The sequence below is a fragment of the Phalaenopsis equestris genome, unplaced genomic scaffold (assembly GCF_001263595.1).
Source record: "Phalaenopsis equestris unplaced genomic scaffold, ASM126359v1 Scaffold218557, whole genome shotgun sequence".
Lineage (NCBI taxonomy): Eukaryota > Viridiplantae > Streptophyta > Magnoliopsida > Asparagales > Orchidaceae > Phalaenopsis > Phalaenopsis equestris.
This window is the reverse complement of record NW_018236993.1, coordinates 120,080-144,956: the sequence shown is the minus strand read 5'-3', so window position 1 is coordinate 144,956 and position 24,877 is coordinate 120,080. Positions and strand designations below refer to the sequence as shown.

Genomic DNA, 24,877 nt, shown 5'->3' with positions numbered 1-24,877 from the left:
TTCTATTCATATTCCTTTTCTATGAAAATGATGGCTGCTGATATATTTTTATTGAAGAGTCCTGCATGCGTGTTTGTTTTGCCCGGTGTTCTGTATTCTGTTTTTATTCTTCGAGTTCCAGACTTCCACTTGAGCTTTCCAAGTTAGTTGGTTGTATATGACAAAGTTGATTCAGCTGGTTTCTTTGAAAGAGCTTGTGTGATGATATGCTTGGAAGATTGATTGGGTACGCTCTACCATAATTGAATCGGCACTTCTTATATGCCAAACGTTTCTGATTACTGGTTGAAGCCAGTTTAGCGATTAAGCTTATTTTTAAGTATGTGTTGAAACTGGATTGACTTGTTAAAATATTTAACTGCAGAATAATTATTTGAATAATTATGTCAACTAAATGAGGGCTATGATGGATTTGTTAAATTTTTTGAACTCATTATGTATGATAAACGAATTCTGAATTGCTTTTTTTTTGCTGCTTTTTAATTCCTTTAATAATTTATTATATCTCAACAAAATCAAAATATTTTAATCCCAGTATTAATGTTCCAACATGTTTTCATCAATATTTTTATAATCTTTATTTAAAGGATTGATTTAAAAATGTAAAATTGGTTGATATTTGATTGCACAGTTGCAATTTTAAATTCCAAATGAGGAAGGATGATTAAGAGAGGAGGGATGAAAATTTTGGGAAAATCATTAGAACTAAACTAGTTTTCTCCATTAAATTCTCCTTTTTATCTCAAGGACACAGACGGAGTCGTGACTACAGGATGAGAGTAACGTCATTTGAAGCAGACAAAGCAACAGACAATCAATGCCCTAATGCCGTCGTAGGGTGACTACGAAGCAGAGGAAGCTGAAGAAGCTGTTGATGCCTAGCAATGCAGATGACCCAAACGACTCTCTGATACCATGAAGAAATGGGGAGAAACTATATTCTCCTATTCCATCGTATTTAAATTACAACCATTGTCTAGGGAAAATATGATTAATGAAATTTCAATTTATCAAATACAAAATAAACAATAAAGGAAAGACATATAATATGCTAAGAAACAAAATAACTGGAGTAAAACGGAAATAGGAAACTACCTCCAATATCTTTCACAAATTGATCATATGGGACACATATGGCTGGTGGCCTGGGCTACCTATTAGGGACATAGTGTCTTTGATTTTATTGAATTTAGCTTGAGCAACTGTTATTGTTATCTTTTGCTATTTTGAATTGCACATAATTCTTACAAATCATGCTCGATGAATGTCTTACTGCAGCAGGAGCTACACTTTCTTTTCTCCATATAAGAACACGATTCCCCAAATTTCGAACCATGATATATAATTATAGTATTATACATCTCCAACCCCTCCCTCTCATGTGCATGATCACTCTCTCTCTTGCTAAAAACAGACCATGCTTTCGTCGCAAATCATTTCTCCTATTTGCATTTGGGGAACTAGTTCCAATGATGATGTATTTTTCATCTCATTTCCAGCCTCCTGGCAACACATTCTCTAACACTTGTGTTTATATTATTTGTATTGTTCCTTGCAATTCACAGTGCAACTCCCTTGCTCTTGCAATTTGCCTCCCATACATGTGCATGGTCTGTGTCAATGACTCAACCAACATGATATTTCCTTATCAGCGCATTGTTTATGCCTTATTATTTATCCCTTTTACTTGTTTTTCTTGCCTTATTTACTCCAATGTCGTGTCTCAACGCCTCTCTTTTCTATGCGCCTACTATTCCCTCTATCCTTATGTCCCTCATAGGCATGCGTTTTGTCTTTCGTTATTTGTTTATCTCTCCCGAACCTTCTCCTGCTCCTCTCCTTGTGCTTGCTCTGAACATCGATCTTAGCAAAAACACTTATTGATCCTTTTCTTGCTTTACATGCTCTTCGAATCCTCCCTCAAAAGCTCACATGCTATAACTAGTTGTGATCTTGATACTAATGTCCCTTCTTCTTCTCTTACTCACGTGCACTCTAGCCTCACCCGTATGTATAAAATATTTTACTTCTCTTATATAGACATACCAATTGTAGTATCTATAAGAGAAATACCAAAGTTTATGCAATTATGTCAAGTATAACCTCCTTGAACTCTTCACTCTCTTGAACTTGCACAATATCTATAAGAGAAAAATGCTCTTGACACTAATGTCCTCTTCTCTCTCTCTCACTCTCGCGCACTTTAGCCTCACTTACATATAAATCCAAAATTTTGTTTCTTTTATATAGGCATATCAATTACAATATCTATAAGAGCAAAATGCCAAAATTTTTGCAATTATGTCAAGTTTAACCTTATTGAACCCTTCACTATCTTTAACTTGCTGTAATAATTGGTAAAAAAAAAAATTATCTATGCCACCTTCGCTAAGAGAAGTGTTGCTTGCAGGAAATGAAACGAGTATTTAGCCTCTCTTTTCATTTCTAATCGAACGAGAGAGGAAGAAAACGAGCGAGACTCAGAGAAAGGAAGAAGGAACGACAGAAGAAAGATAAAGAGGGAAAGGAGAGGAGAAAGGGGAGAGAAAGGCACGACTCACCTTATCGTGTGAAGCTGACAACGACGTGAACGGGAAGCGGTTGAAGGGGATTTCATGACATAGAGGAAGTAGGTGAGTGTGAGAGAAGATTCTTGCGCTTGGGAAAAACACGATTGTCTCAAGGAGAAATTTTTTGCATGTACAAACGATTGATTTCGAGCATTTTCGAGGCCTAAATGCAAGAACCGAGTGCTGGGAGTGGTTTTGTGGCAAGGAAGGGCTTTGAAGCTGTGTGCAGAAGCTTGCGAGAAGAGGGTTGGCATAGCTTATGCGAAAGGAAGTTGAACCAAGCAATTGAAAGCGAATTTGCTTGAGAATATTGCGTAGAAGGCAACCAAACCAAGCTTTCAAGGAAAAAAACCGTTTGGGTTTTAATCTATTATATTTTATTTAGATTGATTAATTATTGAAATTTATTAAATGTTCATATTAAGTTTTATTTAATTTGAAAATTTTGATAGAGGATTATTCAAATTGAAGTGATAAGAAGTTCCAACATCATTAAAGGTGATTATTTAATTGAAGGTTCATTATAGTCAAATAAATGTATAAAATAAGTTTTATATTAATGTAGAAATGTGAGGTGGAGAGTATTCGAATTAAAAAATGAGAAGATTTAGCAATATAAATCATATTTAGGTTTCCTATTAAAATTAAAAGTGATTGCTAAATTGATATTGATAATTATGAATAGTAAGTTTTATTGAATGATATCAGATTTTAGCAAGTTGAAGTCATTGGGTTAGAAGGTGGAGGGATCTATGATATTGCACGAAAACAAATGAGAGATCGAGGTAAGTTCTACTTGTATGTTTTTTAATTAGAGGATATGCCAATGCTTAAAATAATGTGTAATGAAGAAACACTTTAGGATTTTGAGACTAATTATAGAAGTAGGATGATTAAGAGAGATGATAAAATTAACCTTATGTTTTTTTCCCTTTATAAACACTAACCGGAGGAGAAAATCAAAGATTAAGTGCCTTCAAGGATCATTAAATAATTTCGAGACAAGTAATTATGTGTCTAAATTACAGTAGAATTTTTTTATTTGTAAATGTATTATGATTTCAATTTTGCACACTTTATGTTATACATCATTGAGGCAGATTATAATTGTTTCTTTATATTATTCTGCTTTGTAAATAGTTGCATTATATTTTTCTTAAGAAGATTTTATAGGATTACATGGTATGTGCATTACAATATAGGAGCACATAATAGTTTTTTTGCTTGACCTATAGATTTAGTAAGATTGCATTTATTCATCAGGTAATTAAAGGTAAAGTGTTTCATAAGAAAATAATATATGATATGAAAAATGAAGTAGTGTGTATATGAATGCTTGTATGTGTATTCTAAGAGGAGTTTACCCCTTTATGATACAAATATTAGATGCCATTGTACTTGCGCATTTAGAGTTTTTTTTACTACTCTAAACAATTGTGATATTTAGATCATTGCCAGCTTGGTGGACGAGATAGTATCGGCCAGGGGCAAGTAAACACCTTTCCACCTCATACAATTGTATAATTTAGACCATGGACCATTATAACGATGATATAATATCAGTCAAGGGTGTATTAGATTATGTTTAACGGTGCTCTGAAGAATGATATAAAAGTTAAGAATATGAAGCATACTAAAGCTTAAAGGCTTACACATTGAAAAGTAATATAAAAAAGAACACATGTAGAAATTCTAGATTTTTTCGATTAGCAAATATCAAGTATGTATCTATTATAAATTTTTATATGATTTTCTAAAATTAAGTAGTAAAAATCAACATGCATATTATTAAAATTTTTAAGTTATTATAGTTTAGTTGTGTGATTGTTCCATTGGGTTATTTTAGATAACTCATCTCTTATTTTAATATTTTTTAAAGTTCAAACTTTTGAATAAGATGACTTCTAGGAGAGATTTTATGTGCAAAATGTGAGCTCAACAACCTAAAAGGTAAAAATTTTATTTGTTGGTTAAATTGTTTTCTTTAGTGTCTTTTCAGGTTAATTTGGATATTAAATTGTTAGTTATAGAAAGTTTAATTTCAGTGTCCGACCGTTATCTTCTTAGTTAATTTCAAGCCTCGTGCTGAGTCGCAAGAAATGTGATATCAAAGCCAATGTTTAGATTAAACAAAATGATGCTCAATGATTGAATTAAGTTATAAATAATAAAAATTAAAATTTAGCCAAGTCTAATTAAATTAATTTGTTGTTATTTCAAAATTATGAATGATTAGGAGGAAGATGTGATAATGTAGAATAATGTAGAATTTGATATACCGTATAATGTTACACTGAATACTGATGCTTTTTTTTTAAATGAATGCTGATGCTTTTGTTGAGATAATGATTGCAGTGACTCAGATGTTTAAGAATTTTCAGTTTCAAGCCAATTCTAGTGGGAGAGGCCAGATAGACAAATATTTGAAGTTAGTTTCAGAATATGAGGTATCCTCTCCTTTCTTAAGGAAGTCCAGTAGAGGCTGAGAGTTGGCTGATTGGAGTGGAGAAGAATATAGATGGGTTGTCTTGTCCACTAGAGAACAGTGTTACATTTGCCATTTTTGTCTTTTGAAGGAGAAGCTGAGAGATGGCGACAAAGACAGATACAGGAGGAGTTTGGAGATATAACTAGCAACTTGGTGCAGTAGGTGGAGTTTGTGGCAGTCTTTGGAGTTTGGTTTGTACCACTGTCAATCAGGAGACTGAAGCATGACAAGTTTATCCATCTGGTATAGGGTGATCATTCGATAATGCAGTACGAGAAAAAGTTCACTATACTTTAAAGGGATGCATCCTAGTTTGTTCTAAATGCTATGGAGAAGTGTCATAGGTTTATTTTTTTTGACTAAAGGATTCAATCAGAAAACCATTAGTGCTACTTGGGATTGGAGGCTATTAAGTGCTAGTTGAGAAGGCTAGGCGGATAAAAATGGATTTTCATTAGACTTAGAAGCGTGAAGACATACACAAGAGGGAGAACTTCAAACATGTGACACCAATAGTTCATTCTGGAGTCTAATGGGAAGCTGTCAAGGGATAGAGAGGAAGGAGTTGAGTGCAAGATAAGCTTCCTGCTCGCGAGAAAATCATGTTCGACTCAAGGAGGAATTTCCTCTTGTAGAGACGCTCGATCTCGAACATTAGTAAGGTTTGGAAGAAAAAATTGAGGGCTACGAGTGATTTTGAGGTGTGAAAGGGTATGGAGCAGTGTGCAGAAGTGTGCGAGAAGAGGGTTGACGTTGCTTATGCAAAGGGAAGTCGAAACAAGCAAAGGAAATCGGTTTTAGCGAATCTTGTGCAGGAGGCAACCAAACCAATCATTTAAGAAAAAAGCAGGTTAGGGTTTTAATTTTTGTGTTTTATTTAATAAAAATTTTTTTGATACATGATTATTCCAATTGAAGAGAGAAGTTGTGACGTCATTAAAGATAAGTGTTTAATTGGAGGTTAATTATAGTCAAATAAATGTATTAAAATAAGTTTTGTTGCTTATCAATGTTATAAATTTGAGGTAGAGAATATTTGGATACAAAATTGAGAAGATTTATCAACATGAATCATATTAGGGCTTTATGTTTAGTTAGAAGTGATTGCTTTAAATTGATATTGATAATTATGATTAGTAAGTAAGTTTTATTGAATGATATTGGATTTTGGCATAAGGTGGAAGGAGCTGTTATATTCTAGGAAAATAAAAGAGAAACCAAGGGAAGTTTTACTTATGTCTTTTAATTAGAAATGCCAATATTTAAAGTGTAATTGAGAACTACTGTAGGATTTTGAGAATAATTATAGAATTAAGATGATTAAGAGAATAAAATAAACATAATGTTATTGTTTTTTTTATAGACACTAAATAAGGGAGGAAAGCAAAGATTAAGTGTCTTCAAGAATCATCAAATAAGATCAAGTTGAATAAGTATGTTTCTAAATTACAGTAATATTTTTTACTCTAAATATTTTTTTATTTTAGTTTTTCGCACTTTATATTATATATCATTGAGGCTTAAGATTATAATTGACTTTTCATATTGTTCCGCTTTATAAACATTTGCATTATAATTTTTCAAAGTGGTTATATGATTACGTGATATGTAGATTTAGGTATATGTGCATATATCAGTTTATTACATGACCTTTAGATTTAGTAAGTTTGTACTTTTTAATCAGTATGTAGAGGTAAAAAATGTTTCATAAGAAAAGAATGCATAATATGAAGAATGAATTAATGTATATATGAATGTTTGCATGTGCATGCTAAGAGGAGTTTACCCCTTTATGGTGCATGCTTGAGACGTCAGTGTACTCACACATGTAGATATTTTTCTATCATCTTAAACAATTTTGATATTTAGACTGCTAACTGCCGTGCTAACTAGAGAATATCGGTCATGGGCGAGTAAACACTTTTCCACCTCAAACAATTGTGTAATCTACTTCAAAACATCATAAACTGTTTTTCCAATGAAATGATATCAGTTAGGGGTGTATTAGATTATGTTCGATGGTGCTCCTTAGAAGGATATGAAAGTTAAGAATATGAAGTATACTAAAGTTTAAGAGATTATAAATTGAAAAGTAATATAAAAGAGAATACATGTAGAAATTCTAGATTTATTTCATGAGCAAAGATCAAGTATATAGATTATTAATTATTATATGATTCTTTAGAATATATTAGTAGAGACCAACATGCATATTATTTTATTTTACTTGATTGATTGCTCCATTGGGTTATCTTAGCTCATTTCATTGTGTTAAATATTTTTTCAGGTTTCATTTTTTGAATAAGACGAATACTATAAAAGATCTATGTACAGAAGACGAGGTATTAACCTGAAAAGTAAAAAAAAATTATTTGCTAATTAAAATTCTTTCTATAGTGGTTCTTTCAGTTAATTGGCCGAATTGTGACATCTATCATGTCTCATGCCATTATGACATTTTTGGGTGAACCTAAGAGTTTTTGCAAGAGCTCATTATGGTATCTGTTGGGGTGGGACTCGAAGCCTTTCTTGTAGCATAAATTGTGCTGTGCTTAGAGCACTCCTTGTAATCTTTTTGATATAAAACTATCCAAAGGTTAAGCAGTGGTGTCTCCCTTTTTTATATGACCTTTAAACATCTATAACACCTTACTACACTTCCAAAACGTATTGAAATAGTCTCAATTTAATTTCATGAAGATTGGTGATGCCAAGGCTGTGCAATACTTTATTCATATTTAATCAATAGGTTTCTAATGACATATTTCTATTAAAATTTTGAATTCATCATGAATTTAAATTTATTTAAGCTGTCTCAAAGGCATCTTAATTTATTAGAACTAAATGAAAATATGACACTAAATAGGACGCAATGGAGAAATTGGATTCATGTAGCCAACCCCATGTAGTGGGATTAAGGCTTTGTTGTTGTTGTTGTTGTTGTTGTTGCTGTTGTTGTTGTCTCAAATATATACATTATCTCAGAAGCAAAAATCTGCATGTGTTCAAATAAATATGTTCTCATGCTGAAATTTGTGAAGGAGACATAAAGTTGGTTACAAACTTGCGGCTTCCTTGGTTGCTTGATAAAGAAATGATTAGGGCCAAATTTTTTATTATGAAAGTTCAACCTCTATGTCCTTAATAAATACTAGGAAGCGGATTCTACCAGCACTTTTGGGATTTCTATTAGTCTTCAACAATTCAAATATTGTATCAAACCTGCCTCAACAAATACTCTGAACATGTAGATTCTTACGTTGTGGTTTTGAACAAAATATTGTTTGTGATTGGGCTGCAAAATTGTCAAACATAATAATTCTTTTATTAAAAAGTTAAATTCTACATACTCTTAAGTGTAATATACCGATCCTTTGCTTAAAAGAAAAGATAACATAAACTTTGAGCGATGCCCCATATACTTTAATCTTCTTTAGAGATTATACTGTGAATCCAAATGATTCAAATGATATTTTAAGGGGTGGACATACTTTATGGACATAATTGGCGTCAATAGATGACACACAACATCAAATAGTTACTGCAACGAATAAATGCTCACTTCAATGCATCAAAATGCCTGCAAGTAATCTCTTCAACATTTAATATTCTTAAACTTAATTGAAGGTTCTAGTTGATACTTGCAGTGACTCAAGAGGATTATAATGTCTTCCACAAGGGTAATGAATGATCAAATGTTCTTTTTTAGACCAAATTATTGTAACGCCTCCACCCAACATCTCAATTTAATGTAATTTTGACTCATTTGGTCCAAAAATTAGATCAAGAACCGGAATTTGATCTCAATATACATCAAAAGTCATTAATTCAAGGGTCCTTATGAGTCATAAATTTAATATATACATTAAAATTTGCGCTGCGTCGAAAACTTAAATCAAGATAACCCAACGTATTATTTTGCTTGCTTATAATGCGAAGTTTAAGATCTACAAGTTGGGCGTAACTTATCTCTAATTTATAATATAATTTTATAAGGCTTATTATTGGTTTTCTTCTTCTTTCAGTTTGCAAGTGTCAATTATGAGCCTTTTAATGGATAAAATTTCCAATCCAATTTAATCAAGATGATATGAAGCCAGTAAGTCTGTCAAGACAAGTTTATTTAATGGGAACAACACAATACCAATTAGCTCATCCAACCATTTTGACTAATTTGAGTCTGGACAAAACTAACCCGTTCAATCAAACCCTGGGCTTTCAAGATGTAAAACACAACCAACCAAAACTTCCATCAATTCTCATGTTTACAAGCCCACCATTGAAAATCAAATATTTCAATTAAAATCAGACAAACTAAAATCCCATACTTCTAAGATATATCTTCATTTCAAATTGAAATTTATAGCATTTATAGTTTTGCCATACCTCTGAGTTATTGTTGGTCCTTGTACCTTTGAGTTACAAAACACCTTGCTTTGTGATTTTAAAATATTTAATGTAATTTTTATCCTTTGTCACTAAAAGATTTGGTATTAATCTCAAAACATTTCTTTGATACACATGCATACTTCTACCTTGGTTGTTCGTGAGACTGAGTGTAGAAATCCACCCATGATTGATAATTAGGCTCTTTGGACATTATTGTTTGAAGTCTTCTGCTGCTAGTATGCTTAAACCACGGTTCAACCCGAGTGATGGAAACATAGGATCTTATTCGGGTTCACCTGCACCACTCAAATTACTTTAATTGAATTCACATTTTATTTTGAATTTTAGCCTAAAAAAGCTCTTTTGCTGCGAGTTCTTGTGCGTAGGAGGGGTAATTAATTATAGGGACTTTCATAGGTACAAAATCTAAACCCTTGATATAATTAAACTGTGGTTTTGAGTTAGCACAACTTTGTTTAAACCAAATCTAATCCAACTTATGGAATACTGTTCCTGAATTCTCTTGCACATTGGGAATGTTTAAGGGATTTGCTTTTTCCTGAATTATCGTTGAGCTCAATTCCATGGGAATCTAGCTGATGGATCTGTTTCTAGCATACGAACATTTATTGTTTGCTTTTTATTTTGTTAAAAACAATGAGGTTACTTGTTATTGGATCCAAAAAATAATGAGAAAATTTTTAATCCTCAGACATATAAAACCTAATTCTTTTGTTTGTTTTCATCGATTTTATAAGCCTTTTGAAAACCCAATTCTAGATTTATTAGATCATATTTAGGTAAACATAAAATTATTTTGAATGTTCCTACACTAATTTATAATATAATTTTATAAGGCTTATTATTGTAAAATTTACTGCACACATTTTTTCTCCAAATATTTTTCTTTAACTTGTTTAAGTAGCTTGAAAAGCTCAAATAGAATTTAAATTATTTTAAATAGGAATCTATTAATTCAATCTCATTTTTATTGTTTTCTAAAGTTTTAGCCATATTTTCTAATTAATATTGATGAAGTGATGAATATATTATGAAAGTATGTCTTCGGCTGCGATTAAACTTATTCATCACGCTTGAAGAGTTTTGTGGTTATTTTTTTTACATTGTTTGTATAATGTAATTTATTTTTCATTTTTCTGAACTCACCTGAAGATTCGAGAATACCATAGGCGCCACCCACTTGCACGTGTTATTGATCCTACTGAGGAGTTTGAGGAGTTGCTTAAAGAAGAACCACACATTGAGTTTAGCGGCGAGGTAAATATCATCTTCTATGGGCATCTGAATACCATTTTCATTATCTATAACCTATCTAAGTTTGTAGCAATTTTACAAATTTAACTGGGTGCTGTTTTTTTTCCAAAATATTGCTGACACAATCGGGTGAATGCTTCTTGGAGTAGGCGATCCAGTCATATGAACTTTTATGAAAATGCATCTTTCTCATTCGGCTTCTGCATTGTTACATATTTTTTTTTTAGATTGTTCTTAATGATATGCTTGCATATAATTGTAGTGGATTTAATTGGTGGTAGTGCTGCTATGCTCTTCTTTCATCCGTTCTCTCTCCCTGCTTTATTTCTATGAATCTTCTCTTTAGAAAGGGCATATCTAGTGCATATGGCTTTTCATCCGTATGGAGTGTGGGAAGGTTGGTGTATGCATCCTTATTCATTGTTGATAATTTGTTTCCATGGTTCCAACCTATCATCTCAAGGTCACAGGAAGGCAACCTATGATTGTTCTTGACCTTATTTATTCTTCTATTCATGGAAGCTACAAGGAGGAATATAAAATTCAAAATTGGAAGATGCAAATTATCTTTTCATTCTTATTCTTATTGATTTTTCCCTTCATTAAAAGTAGGAAACTGCAAATTTTTTTTTTTTCATTTTAACTCTTGTTTATTTTTTACCTGTGCTTTAATGTGGATAAGACAAACTAAAAATTCTACTGTTTTTTGCATTTGTGATATCCATGGGCGGTATTTTTGATGCTTTAGTAATAGCAATTGTGAGATGGTAGATTATTTTCCTTACGGATCTTGTTAATTTTTTTAAAACTTGTGGAGACCGGAGCCCAGAGGAATTGAGATTATGTAGTTTTCTGCTTGTATATTTAACCATGTAGGACAAGAATGCTGTTGTTGGTGTGTTATCTTTTGTGAGGTTTTGCTAGTTAAATAATTATATTTTAATACATCAAAGTTATATAGTGTGATGAGTACTACCAGTCAACAATGGCACCGTTTTCTCATTTTAAGTTGTGAATACTTGTGTAGATGAGTCCATCATGAATGAATGATTTCGGCTCTTTCTATTGTTGTCCATTTTAGCTTCGGTATGCTGTTATAGTACTAATTGTTTTGCTTTTACTTGGATTTGCCAGAGCAGAGATATCAATTTAGAAGCTGTGTTGTGATATATGTATTTTAATTTCTGCAGGATTTTATGATTTTGGGTGTAGGATCATCCTGGCATGCATGGTAAGATTTAGGCTGCTGTTGACCAGCCGTAGAGCCTACTTGGATCTATGTTATCCTCTTGTTTCTCAATTTATTTGTATTTATTCTTTTTTGCGTTTTACCCATCATTCATCAGTCAACTTATAATTGTACGCCCAACCTGCAATCTCTGACACTAAATATTGTTGAATTATACGTGAACTTTACTATAACCGATTCTGATATGTACGCAGGAAGCTTTTGGTCGGTATCTTGACATGCATGAGTTGTATAATGAGTATATTAACTCAAAGTTCGGGGAGCCTATTGAATATTCAGCATTCCTGGATATGTTTTCTCAGTTCCACAAGGTTCCTCGCCACCTAAAGCTAACAAGGTAGTCTACATTTGGGGAATTCCATGTATTATTATTGAGTTCATGTTTGCTAAGAATATCCTGTTTAGATTTGCTTGTCACTTGATTTACTCGGTGGGACTAATGGCGAGCTAATAGTTGGCTGGTGGATGGATCCTCTAGTCATCAGCTGCCATGCCGACCAAGTGATAATCCACTAGTTTTTCTTGCTCTGTAAGGTTGCGTTTGGGGCAGCTTGTGCTTATCTAGAGATGCGGGCTGCGCTATGCATTTAGTGTAAAAAAACCATCTGTGTTTTCAGATAAGCTGCTCTAACCCAGTTTCCAAACGATGAGGCGGCATCTTCAAAATGTTGCCGCAGTGGATAAGCTGCCCCAAAAGGAGCTTAAATAAAGCTGAAGGATTAAAAACCTCTCAAAAATACTTTTCTTATCTACATTTTTTCTATTTTCTCTGTTCAATGCCAAGATTTAAAGAGTTTACATTCAATATATCTTAATTAACTCATCTTTTGATTGTAGTTTGGTTCCACATGAAAACTATTGTGAGAAAATTTTGTTTTTTACTTAGTTCCTTCATTGTTTAGACTTCAAAATAATATTTTTGCTGATGTGCTGTTTTCATTACAGTGCATTAATACGTGCAATAAAAATTGCAGGCACTACAAAGACTACTTGACGCACCTACTGGAGTATCTTATATCATATTTTGAGCGTACAGAGCCCCTGAAAGATCTCGGAAGAATATTTTCAAAGGTTTCTTTTGCGAATTTTAGTTCTTTTATTTGAGGCTTGAGTTTTTTTTTGGTTATTGCTACTAACATACATGTCCACTATCAGCTTTTTTTTTTTAATATTTTATATTATATTGTTTAGCAATCTCAAAAATTGTGAAAAACAACTGTTGTACTGCTGAAATTTCTCATTGAAGCGATGAGTAATTACAAGTGATTGATATATATATACACACATGCACGCATGCCCGCGCGCACACACATACACATACATACATACATACATACATACATACATACACACATGTTGCATTTGAAATATATGTATATATATATATATAAACACACACACACAAAGAGAGAGAGAGAGAGAGAAAGAGATGCAAATATATAAGTAGATGGTAATAATGTAATACTTTAAATTAAAATAAAGTTTTTATTGAAATACCAAAATATATGGATACATTTTAGTGACATTTAGATATTTTATTTTTTTATCAAACAAATAAAACTACATAAATATTTTTCTAGAGTACTCAAAAATATACTAACTAGGCTTTTGAAACTATTTTGACGACCAAATAATCAAAGATGAAAGCAAAGAATGTTTGAATTAATTACCTTCGAACGACTAGGGCAACCCACACTAGAGCCGCTCGACTAGGGTATGTTGGGCCAGTTCTTCGCTTCAAGGCTCAATCGGTTCTCCACCTTCAAGCACGAAGCTACTCGCCCTTGCTTCGCGCTGCTTCGCGTCCAGCGACGAAATTGCTGCGTGCTTCTGCGGTTTTGTAGTTGGTTTCGTAGTTTCCTCCGCGCCATTTCTGTGGTTCGTGTCTTCTGCCAAGTTTATGCTGAGATTTCCGCTGCGGTTTGCTGAGATTTCCGCTGCGGTTTCGACATCCGCGGTTCGTCTTTTTTTACCCTTGGCCCTACTTGCAGGGTTTTTTTTTGCTGTGATGGAGCTTCCTTCTTCGGTTGAGTCTGATAAAAACTCTTTTGCTCACATTGTGGGTAATCTTTAGGGGGAGACGACGGTTGTCTTCGCTTCTAGTTATAAGAAGAATCGTGATGGTATAGGTGACTGCCCCTTTATTAAGAATGCAAGCAGGAAGAGTGGGAAGACAACACTATTTTTCTCAGAGTCAGAAATTTCAACCTTGACTGACAAATTCAAATTTGCTCTCATCGGAAATTTTTAGTGGGGACACCCAACTATGAAAGTTATCAGGAAAATTTTTGATGACATCAAATTAACAGGAAAGTGGAAAGTGAGGCTCATGGATGGAAGACATGCTTTGATTCAGTTAACCGTGCCTGAAGACTACACTTGTATTTTCTCCAAAAAAAATATCTTAACATTGCTGGTAAACCAATGAAGCTACTCAAGTGGTCTCCTGATTTTGACCCCAATCATGAACCTCTTACTGTATCGGTATGGTTTAGTCTACCTGGTCTCAAGCTGCATTTTTTTCATCATCAGGTTCTCTACTCTATTTGTGCCATACTTGGGGACCCTATGAAGCTAGATCTACCCACTTTCAACCTTACCAAACCTTCTATAGCCATAATACTTGTGGAAAAAATGTTACTTTACTTGATGTTACTGAAGTCTGGTTGGACACAATGCATAATGGATATTGACAACAAATCGTTATAGAGCATAGACCTTCTGATTGTTCTCATTGTAAGATGTTTGAGCATACCCCTGATAAATGTCGTAAGCTTCACCCTAATTTGAAATCTAAAGATCAAGTTAATAAGGATGGTTCTAAGGATGTATCTGTACCATCTGGAGAGAAAGCTACCACATGACAAATTTTGGTGTCTAATTCTATTGCCCCTATCCTTACTGTTATTGCGAGTGATGTGATGCTGACACCTTCAAACCCCATAAAAAACAATACTGATGGACTATTACCTACAAATGATAGTGTTCAGACTGATAATCAAGAGAGCCACGTAGCTCGACTTCTTTAGGAAGTATCCGGTGTAGAGGCAACTCATACTTCACATATACTAGAACCTATTGTGGGTACTACGGTTGGTATTCCTTCTGCTTCAACTCTACCACTCCATCAGATTGATTCTTCAGATGAGGAATGACAGGTTTATTCCAGGAGGAAGAAGAAGAATGGAGACCGACTCCAACTCGGGAACATATTGGATGATATATTGGTTACTACTGGCAATGACAATCATCTTACCAACTTATTAGCTTGCTCATTCCCTAAAACTAGAGGCAGAGGCAAGATCAAATTGGGTCGCTCTCTAGCCACCTGATACTATGTATTTCGGCACTGTTAGGCTTTTTATTTTAGTATCTAATGTATTTTATGTTTTTTCTAGTTTTTAAGTATTTTGTGACTTTTTGTGTGGACAGGGTGCCATGCTTGGGCCCTCCCACACATTGTATCTGTATCTTTTTTTTCTATTTAATATATTTGCCTTTTTTGGGCTTTCAATGTATAGATATAGATATAGATATAGATATAGATATAGATGGGGCTCATTAAGCGGTCATTAAGGCTTCACTGTACATTAGCTTTTTTCTTTTTTCTTTTTTTTGAATCAAAGTTAGTGATTTTTACCATTAAATAGTCTCCTGAAGATACTTGTTTTGACATATTCTTATGATTTTTTTTCTAAGCATGTACTGCATTTTTGGTTGAATGGTTTGTGGGTGAATTATTGAATTATGGTTGAAATTCCTTTTTGAGACTGTATTTCATGTTTTAGATTATGTTGCCTTAGTTATGAGAAAGGAGACGTCACTCATGGTATCTTCCCAAAGGTCCTTTCATTTGTGACAGTTAGTCCTCTAGCCAGCCTTGCTCCTTTTTTTAATCTATTTTTATTTTATGTGTGATGTTAAGGATAATTGAAGTCTTCTCGTCTTATATTTCTTGCTGAACAAAAATCTTGTTGATATATCTGATAGCAAATTACATGAAAGCCTAACTTCCCATTCATGGTCTAGCCGGTCTAGCTTAACAGAATTTGTAGGGAATATGTATGCAAGGGGACTCATTGAGCAGCTACTGAATAGTTCATATGTATTAGCTTCCTTCTTATTTTTAAAACAAAGTTACGAATTTTTACTATTAAATATTTTTCTGATGATACTTGTTTTGACATTTTTTTGATTTTCTTTCTATGCATGGACTACATTTTTGGTTGAATGGTTTGCGGGCGAATTATTGAATTATGGTTGAATTCTTTCTTGAGACTGTATTTAATGTTTTAGATTATGTCGCCTTATTTATGAGAATGGATACCTCACTCATGGCATTGTCCCAAAGAATAGACTTTGTGGCCTCGATGGCAAGGAACCTTTTATTTGTGATAGTTAGGCCTCAATCCAGTCCTGTTCCATTTTTTATCTATTTTTATTTTATGTCTGATGTTAAGGGTAATCGAAGTCTTCTCATCTTATATTTCTTGTTGATTTATCTGGTAGAAAATTACATGAAAACCTAACTGCCACCCCATTAAACCATATCACAATGAAGCTCTTCCACAATGTACATAGAAATATATATATCTGTTATTTTTATTACAATTATCCCGAAATTATTTTTAACAACAAATACCTTAACAGTTTAAACCATACTAATCACACGCAATAACTTACTGTGGATAATATATATATATATATATCTGTGTGTGTGTTTGTGTATGTTAAATGTATTACTTACTAGGTTTATTGCAGGTCGAGTCTGAGTTTGAGGATCGATGGGCTGATGGCAAGATCCCTGGATGGGAAAATAAAGATATGGATAATGGACATGTTCAGTCACAGGAGTCTGTTATCGATCTTGATTATTACAGCACCATCGAAGAGCTCATGGAAGTGGGCCCAGAGAAGCTAAGAGAGGTATGTCTGCGATGCAACCAAAGAATTAGATTTACTATTTTTTTTAGTATTTTGGAATTTATTTTGTCTAAATTAGAATTTTATATTTAATTAATTTTTTAGTAGAATTAATTTTTCCTTTTGATGATATTGTTTTAATTTTTGATTAATTGAGATTAAATTTGATCAGAATACTTAACTTTATCTTTGTTGATTTATTATTATGAATAGGATATATGGATGAATTGAATAACAAGGTTCCTTCCCTAACTTCGCTCCCGATGTCTTCTATTTTCTTGGTGGCTTTTTATGAATTGATATTATAGCTTCGAGGATCATGGGCTTTGTAGCTCATGTTCGCCTCTTGTCTTCAGCTGCACTCACTCTTTTGCACTGCCTCTTTGCATTCATTGCTTATTAGTTGCAAGTCGATTTGATGCCCTAGCTGCACTGCAACACCTTTCTCTCTAGCGAGACATGCATTCATAGCTGTGTCCAGTCTTTCACTAACTTATTCCATGCAGCCTCTGGCCATTTCCCACACAGCGGCATATCTTAAACTACTTCAAAACCATGCTTCTTGCTTTTCTCTCATTCAATTTTACATTCTTGCCTATTTGTGCGATTGTTATACTCATACTTCATTAATTTCATCATAATTTCTTCTCGTACTAGCATACCTCAACCATTAGTGACTCAATTTCTTTCCCTGCTTCAAAATCAGGGAAGATTGTAAAAAATATTATGAAGATCTTCAACCATGGTTTTGGGCTTTGTGAATTTATTTGATTTGTTTATTTTAACATCAATACAACTAAGGATATTGAATTTTTCAAGATGGGCTTGTCAATGGGTTCGGTTGTAAGTCGTTTGAAGTATTAGTCCTATTGACATAGTAATAGAGGTACAATCGATTTGAACATCGATTCAATGAACGAAGTGAATAAATTAATTTCCTGATTTGGAAACTCAATTCGATCTATCTATCATGAGATGGGTTAGGTACTGGTTTGGATTGATCTATCTTGTATGTGGGTATAGTACCTAGGTTCTATACCATAACACCTTAATTTCTGACAAGTATCCCCTTTATACGTATTCTATAGTTATGTTGTTCATATTTACATTTATATTATTTGATTTATCATTTAATAGATCTTTAATTTATCTTCCTAATAATATCAAATAAATATGTTATCATTAAAAGGATTGTCATCATCAAGATCATTAGGACTTCTATCTCTTTCTCAATTTCTATGATTGAGCCTACTGACATTCATACTTCTCCTTGTACAGGAGTCGAAGCATTTTCAAGTAAATCCAAAATTTTATTTGATTAACCTGACTTGACATGGTTCCTGGATTGGATATGGGTCAAACCTATTCTGATTTGAATTTTAATTCGTGTGACATGTTTTTTGGATTGGAGCTGGGTGGGATTTGACCTAATATGAACTGGATCCATTAACAGACTTCGTTCATGATACATACCTTTTAAGCGGACGATACATGACAAATACAAAAGGACACCTATGGACTTTCAAAATTCTTAGTATTCACAATATAGATAGTGATATTAATTTGTTTAACATATTTTATTTAGGTCGTAAGCATCAATGGAAGGAAGATTATTAAATATGATTTATGCTTGGCTAAGGATAATTAGATGATCACTTAGGAAAATTGACCTCAACCTGAAGTCTTCTTGATGTGTTAAGTGAAATTCGAGAACAATTTTGCTTGAAATAGATTTGGTTGTTTTTGCTGAAGTTTTTAGTGATGACATTATGGCTTATTTAGATTTAGAGTTAGACTTTTTGCGCGTGCAAATCCTTATAATTAATCACCCCTTGTCGAGGTGGTATAAGAACTGATTAAGAATTTTGCATAGACTTAATTTTAGTTTCAAATTTTACATTTAAATTTAAGTTTGATTGATATAGAATGATTGGGAGGGTGAAGACTGACCCCCCGATCTTGATTTCATGATTTAATCATCCTGGGTTTATCTATCAACGTTAGAGGGCTTTTAGCCATAATAATTAGGGAATTTGATTAGCAACCATGGGTTGCTTCATCTGAAGTATTCCAAGAAGATTGGGGTTAATGCGTGCTTTTGAGGTTGATGCCAATCCATTCATTGGCGGGGGGCTGGCTATATCAATCTTCACTAAATAATTCATAGCAAATAACACCGTTACTTATAGTTCAGCATTAATTAACATGATTAGTGATGGCTTATAGAAATAATGTGATGTATTGAAAAGGCTTATTTGGGGACCTTTGACTTTAATTGCTGGATTTTTTTTTTTGTAATTGATGGGCTTGTTACTATAAGAGTTTGCCTGAGTTTGGCTTGGGGATTACATCCTTGGAAAGCCCAATGATGGAACAATTAGTCAAATCGGTTTGAAAGCTTTGATGATTTATGTTGGCTTTAGTAGTTGGGGTTTTGGGCTTACATTCTTTGAAAGACTCATAAGTGGGACTCACGATCTCAGGGATATAGCAAGTCTAAAAATGGCTTACAACCTTGTGGCGATGTGTAATTTAGTAAGTTGATTGAGTTGATGAATCATTAGGTTCAATAAGGGTAAGCACAAGTCCTTTATTTGTCTGTTTGATCAACTAGGATGTCATATTCTATTAGAACACATCATATAACATAAAAGAGAAAACTATAATTAATTAAAACCAGGGTAAAACCACATTTTCAAAGTTAGAACGGAGAAAATATTGGCTTATAATCTTACTTACAACCAGAAGAAGATGATGACGAAATCCTAGACTTCTTTTTTCAAAAATAGGTGCAACTGCACAACCTAAGGTTCAATTCTTCTTTACGTTGAAGGGCTCACTACAATCAACACCTCTCGCCAGCTTGGCTCAGCTGCATTGCAAAATGTTTCTTGATTTCACCTTTTTTTCTCTGCTCGCCGCATGTTTTTCTTCTTGAGATTGATTTTATGCCTTGCTCTCTTGACGTGATCTCACGATTTAGTTTGCTATGCCTTCGAAGCATTTCACGCTCCATCTCAAGTCTTTTTGTCTTTCTTTCACTCAATTTGCATGGGATTCACCCTCTAAATCTTCCCTTTATAATTACAAACTAATTAGCATCGATTCAGTTGAACCAATGTTGATCGGTTCAGTTTTCCGTTTTTTAATATGTATTTATATATGATGTTTAATAAGTAATATAATTAGTTTAATTAAAGTTTATTTTTATTTATTTTTTTTTCTGGCAATTATTTATTAGATTATTTTGTAATTATTTTATAAAACTTAATATTAATATTTTTAAATTAATTTACATAAATTTGGATCATTACAACATCTGCAATATCTGTCAAGGTGAGCCTCACGACCTTCTAAATGCAAGAAAACTATCGAAATTCATGGGGAGATGTCTATTTACAAACTGAATTAGTGTACATGTTTTGAACTTCCATAATGTAAGTATGTAACTCGCGTCTCTAGCATGACATCTATCTATGTGAGCCTTGTAGTCTTTGCAGTTTCATACTTGTGCATTACTTCAGCATAGCATCTGCTGAGTGAGGCTCACAGTCTTCTTGACACAAACTTATCCAAAAAATATGGCAGGTGTTATTGATCTTCAATGCTTTATTACATTTTGATAGATGTCAAAAAATATTTGTAGCATTTAGCTCGTGCTAGCACACTTGATGATTGTATCTCTTATGATTTCTTTTTGTTAAATATTTTAACTCACTATTATTCTAAAAACATTTAGAGTTTTTCAAATAAAGTATTGTGGCAATAACAATCTTGGTATATTCAGATAGAATATGCTCTACTGATTCATTGATGAGGTATTGTGGAGGTGACATAAAATTGAGTTACAAAGTTTAAGCAAATTGATTAGTGCCAAAATTTAATTATTATTAAAGTGCTTTTCCGAGTTTTTAACAAATATTTGGTGTGCTACAGATTGGATAAATTTATTTTTTGGATTATTTCTAACACCGAATCTTCAAATAATGGAACTGATTACTAGGCATATAGGTTTTCAGAAAGAGCTTAAAAAAAAAAATTGGGAGGTGCCATTGTCCCAAATCTATCAACCATAACGAATAGATAAATAAGTGATTGTAGAGATAAATATCAATTCTATACATTCCAATATAATTACTGGTCATATACTACGGAATGGAAGGTCATAAAAACTTTATGCATTATGTTAAGCATTTTAATTTACCAAAAGAAAGTGTGACATGACTGAACAATTTGAATGACATTCAAGAGGCAAAGATGCATCATAGTATGCCTACTGTCCATAAATGATGTATAAATGTCAATAATGGTGCGAATGAATCGATGACCGTGTTGACACATCAAAATGTAAGGAATTACACTGAAGGTTTTGATAGAACCGTGGGGCGCCCTAAGAATACTATTATTTTCTCTTGAGCATTATGAATTACCAAAATGCACTACAAGGATCAAATTATTATAATGCTCAATGGACTTGATTCAAATGCACACAATGTTGGTGACCTTGCAAATTGAATAAAAAGAGAATGAAGAAAAATTTAAAATTAATTGAAAAATTCTTAATACTTAATCTCGCCCCACGATTAGTAACTGTTCATGCTAGAGTTCTCGTATCTCCCTATTTCTCATTTTGTTTCCACATGACTGTGGGACACTGCTCAAAACTGTAAGGTCCGTCTTCTTTCTTTCCATTTGAACCCACAACCGCCCATACATCTCTCTCTCCATTTCTCCCTTTAGGCCATGTCGGCGCTAAAAAGAGATGGAAGTATTAAAGTTTGGGGGAGTTGCCCGTAAGAAGCTGTCGGTTACCGGAATTGAAATCCCGTTCCCCGCTTCGAAAGGACGTTTAATTTACATATATATGTATAATTTTTAGAAAAATATGAAATCAAACTGACCTCATATTTTTCACAGTTTAAATGAAAGAGCGTTCTACCTCAAATCCTGTATCTATCCCGAGGGATAAACACAAGACTTGAGGATAAGACTCGATCAAATAAATTAAGAAATATATGACATCCGTTTGGTCTGCGAAACCGTTTTATTTGCCGACAAGTTTCCCTATTTAATAAAAAGAAAAGAATTAAATAGAGACAAGTTTCTCTATTTAATACTATTTTAGGCTGGGTTCAGAAAAGCAGATGGGTTCGGAAAAGTTTCCTATAAGGGCAAGGCCCTATAGTTAACTACATCTTAAATGACCGAAGTCACTTGAGAAAACTCTCGATAAAAATCAGGGAATACTACCTTCAAAGAGGTCAAAAGGATAAGACTTTACAACGAAATCGGACGAAGAAATGTGAAAGGGGAAAAACTCAAATCTGGAACATTGTTGAGGAACCCAAATGAAGAAGAACTAGGGGAGGTCATAGATCCGGAGGCGAACCTCTGTGACTTCCTAGTCTATCCTATAGTTTGACTTCAGTTTTGAGGAGAAAATTATTCAAGTGTTTCATCTTGTCAATTTTATTTAATTAGGCTTATACTTGCGTGACACGGTCACACGAGTCGCCTTGAAGATATGAGGGTTTACGTCGTATCGGACAACCTCGGAACCTAGAACAAGTTAGGGCTTAAATCGTATAGCAGGGCTATACGAATGCCTAAAGAAAAGGTGGAAGATTTATGTTACGTTAGGCAAACAACCTCGAAATCCTATGGATTGTTATTTTAATTTCTAGGAGAAGAACAATTTAGCTTGGGAAGACATGTTCTGCTGTTGAAGATGGTCGTGCTGCCCACCGCGCTAGGTCCAAACTCTTTGCCGTGACGAGTTCAAGTTTTCTAGGGTGTCCAGTTATGATGTCAAATCAAACGACCCTATGTTTGTAGTCCTCTAAATGTCCTATATAAAAGAAGACATGCTTAAAGCCATATAATATAAAATGTGCAATACAGGAAAAACAGTAGGATGCATGTAGAACAGTAGCAGGTAGGAAACATGAATGGTATAACACGCTGTATAGAAAGAACAGTAGCAAGTAGAAACAAGACAAGCATAACATGCTGTATAGGAAGAACAGTAACAGGTAAAAACAAGAATAATATAACATGATATACAGGAAGAACAGTAGCAGACGGAAGCATGAATAATATAACATGCTGTATAGAAAGAACAGTAGCAGGTAGAAACAGGAAAATGAAGTGCTGTAAAATGTAAAGCAAACCTGTACACCAGTGAGATCCGCTGTTCCTTAAGTATAGCAAGTCTAAATGCATCGCAAAAAGCGTAGTCTTGAAGAAATGTTGTCCAGGAATCCGAAGAAGAGTGTAACAACGACTCATGATAGAAAACTCGAGAAAATCAATGAGAAAAGACTCAAGTAAAAGAGAAGAATAAGAATCCTCAAAAAAAAATCTTGGAGAAATCCCGAAAGAAAGGAAAAGTAACATGAGTGCCCTGTCCCAAAGTTTCGATAAAACAAAATAAAAAAAGTTCGGGTGAGGGGGACCGCAAGCACTCGTATGGGGGTTTCCCGGGGGTCCCCCGAAGGTTCCTCGGCCCCCCGAATGTATAGACCCCGCCACTCGTCTAGAAGTGTGTTTTGAACCTCACTTAGAGGGCTATTTCCCAGCCTAAACAGATATTCGTTAGTGGGACAACAAACTTTAAAGTATGTTTTATGTTTTAATCATGCATACAAATTTTAAACATGCAAAGAAGAGTTATCAATTTTTGTTTCGTAGAAAAGTATGTTTTTGCTTGAAAAGGGTTTATCAAAACTTATATTATTTTTTTTTTTAGAAATTTTCGTTGTCCACGAGTCGTTTACACTGTCGGGCATGAGACTGCCAACAACCTGAAGATGTTCGAGCCAACTCCCGCTAGACTTATGTCGGTGAAGGATTCCATTATCCTATTATTCATCAAATACCTTGACCTTGATGTTATAGGATAGGGCATCTTTCTGCTCTATCTTCGGTGTGCCTTTATCATTCCCACCGTACGCCCTAAAACGACTACTTCCGTCCTTGATGGTTTCACGTATAGCAAAAGGCTATACGTGGATACTTATGCATCGAACATACGCATAAAAAAGAACGAACAAAGAAGCAAGGAAAGAAAATAAAAAAAATGGGGTGAGAGAGATGAGACACTGATCCATCTAAAACACCGAAAAGGAGAATGGATCAGTCCTCAAAGCTCGTGACAAAAAAGACTCGAAAAGGAAGACTCGAAGATCTTTGAATCTATCCGAAATCACATTCTCACTTTTAGAATTGGACCAACCCGAGTCAAAATGACTTCCTAACGCCGATATCCAAACCCCAACGACATCTTTTATGAAATTAATTCATCCCAACCAAATGCCTTTCCAAAATAGGGTTTAAAATCTCTCAAACTTCAAAAGAAAGTGGCCTCGGGGAAACAACCACTAACATTTCCAAACTCATGCCGAAATTAAAATTCCCCAACTTTCAAATTAATAAATAGCCTCATATATCAAATAAGCATGAAATTTTCTCACAGAACTTAAATAAATGCTCACGGTTGGGATCACTACAAAGAGATGAACAACAGGTAGGACTCACGGCCAAGGTAAACCCGAGGCACAGAAGGGGAGGAAACTCACGGCTGAGGCAAACCCAATGAGCTCACGGCCAGGGATCACTACAAAGAGATGAACAGCAGGTAGGACTCACGGCCAAGGTAAATCTGAGGCACAGAAGGGGAGGAAACTCACGGCTGAGGCAAACCCAATGAACAACAAGTGAGGCTCACGGCCGAGGCAAACCCAAATCAATTCTCTACAAGTTTTGGTATACATAGGAGAGTACAAAACATCACCAATCTCTCAAAGTAACAAGTTTGATCCATCTACACAAACTTGATTCATCAATAACATTCGAGCCATTCAAGCCTAGCAAGAAGGACCAAATCACACCAAACAACCTCCAATAGGCCTCACAGGTAAGGACCAAAAGGGTAGGCTGATTCAACCACATCACAAACCCACAGTACCCCCAGTTAGGAACCAA

At 34.0% G+C, this 24,877-nt stretch overlaps 1 protein-coding gene across 3 annotated transcripts in view; it reads left to right on the top strand.

Moving 5' to 3' along the window:
- LOC110037306 (splicing factor SF3a60 homolog) overlaps nucleotides 1-24,877 on the top strand; it is a 63,358-nt gene that overhangs the window by 514 nt on the left and 37,967 nt on the right. For 2 of the 3 annotated variants that reach the window (XM_020741913.1, XM_020741914.1), the window contains exons 3-6: nucleotides 10,621-10,725; nucleotides 12,166-12,308; nucleotides 12,946-13,042; nucleotides 16,733-16,897. In XM_020741913.1, coding sequence (XP_020597572.1) covers nucleotides 10,621-10,725; nucleotides 12,166-12,308; nucleotides 12,946-13,042; nucleotides 16,733-16,897 — 510 coding nt within the window. Of the gene's footprint in view, nucleotides 1-10,620; nucleotides 10,726-11,747; nucleotides 11,809-11,912; nucleotides 11,954-12,165; nucleotides 12,309-12,945; nucleotides 13,043-16,732; nucleotides 16,898-24,877 lie in introns of those variants that run through there. The other variant, XM_020741915.1, reaches the window with a different exon arrangement.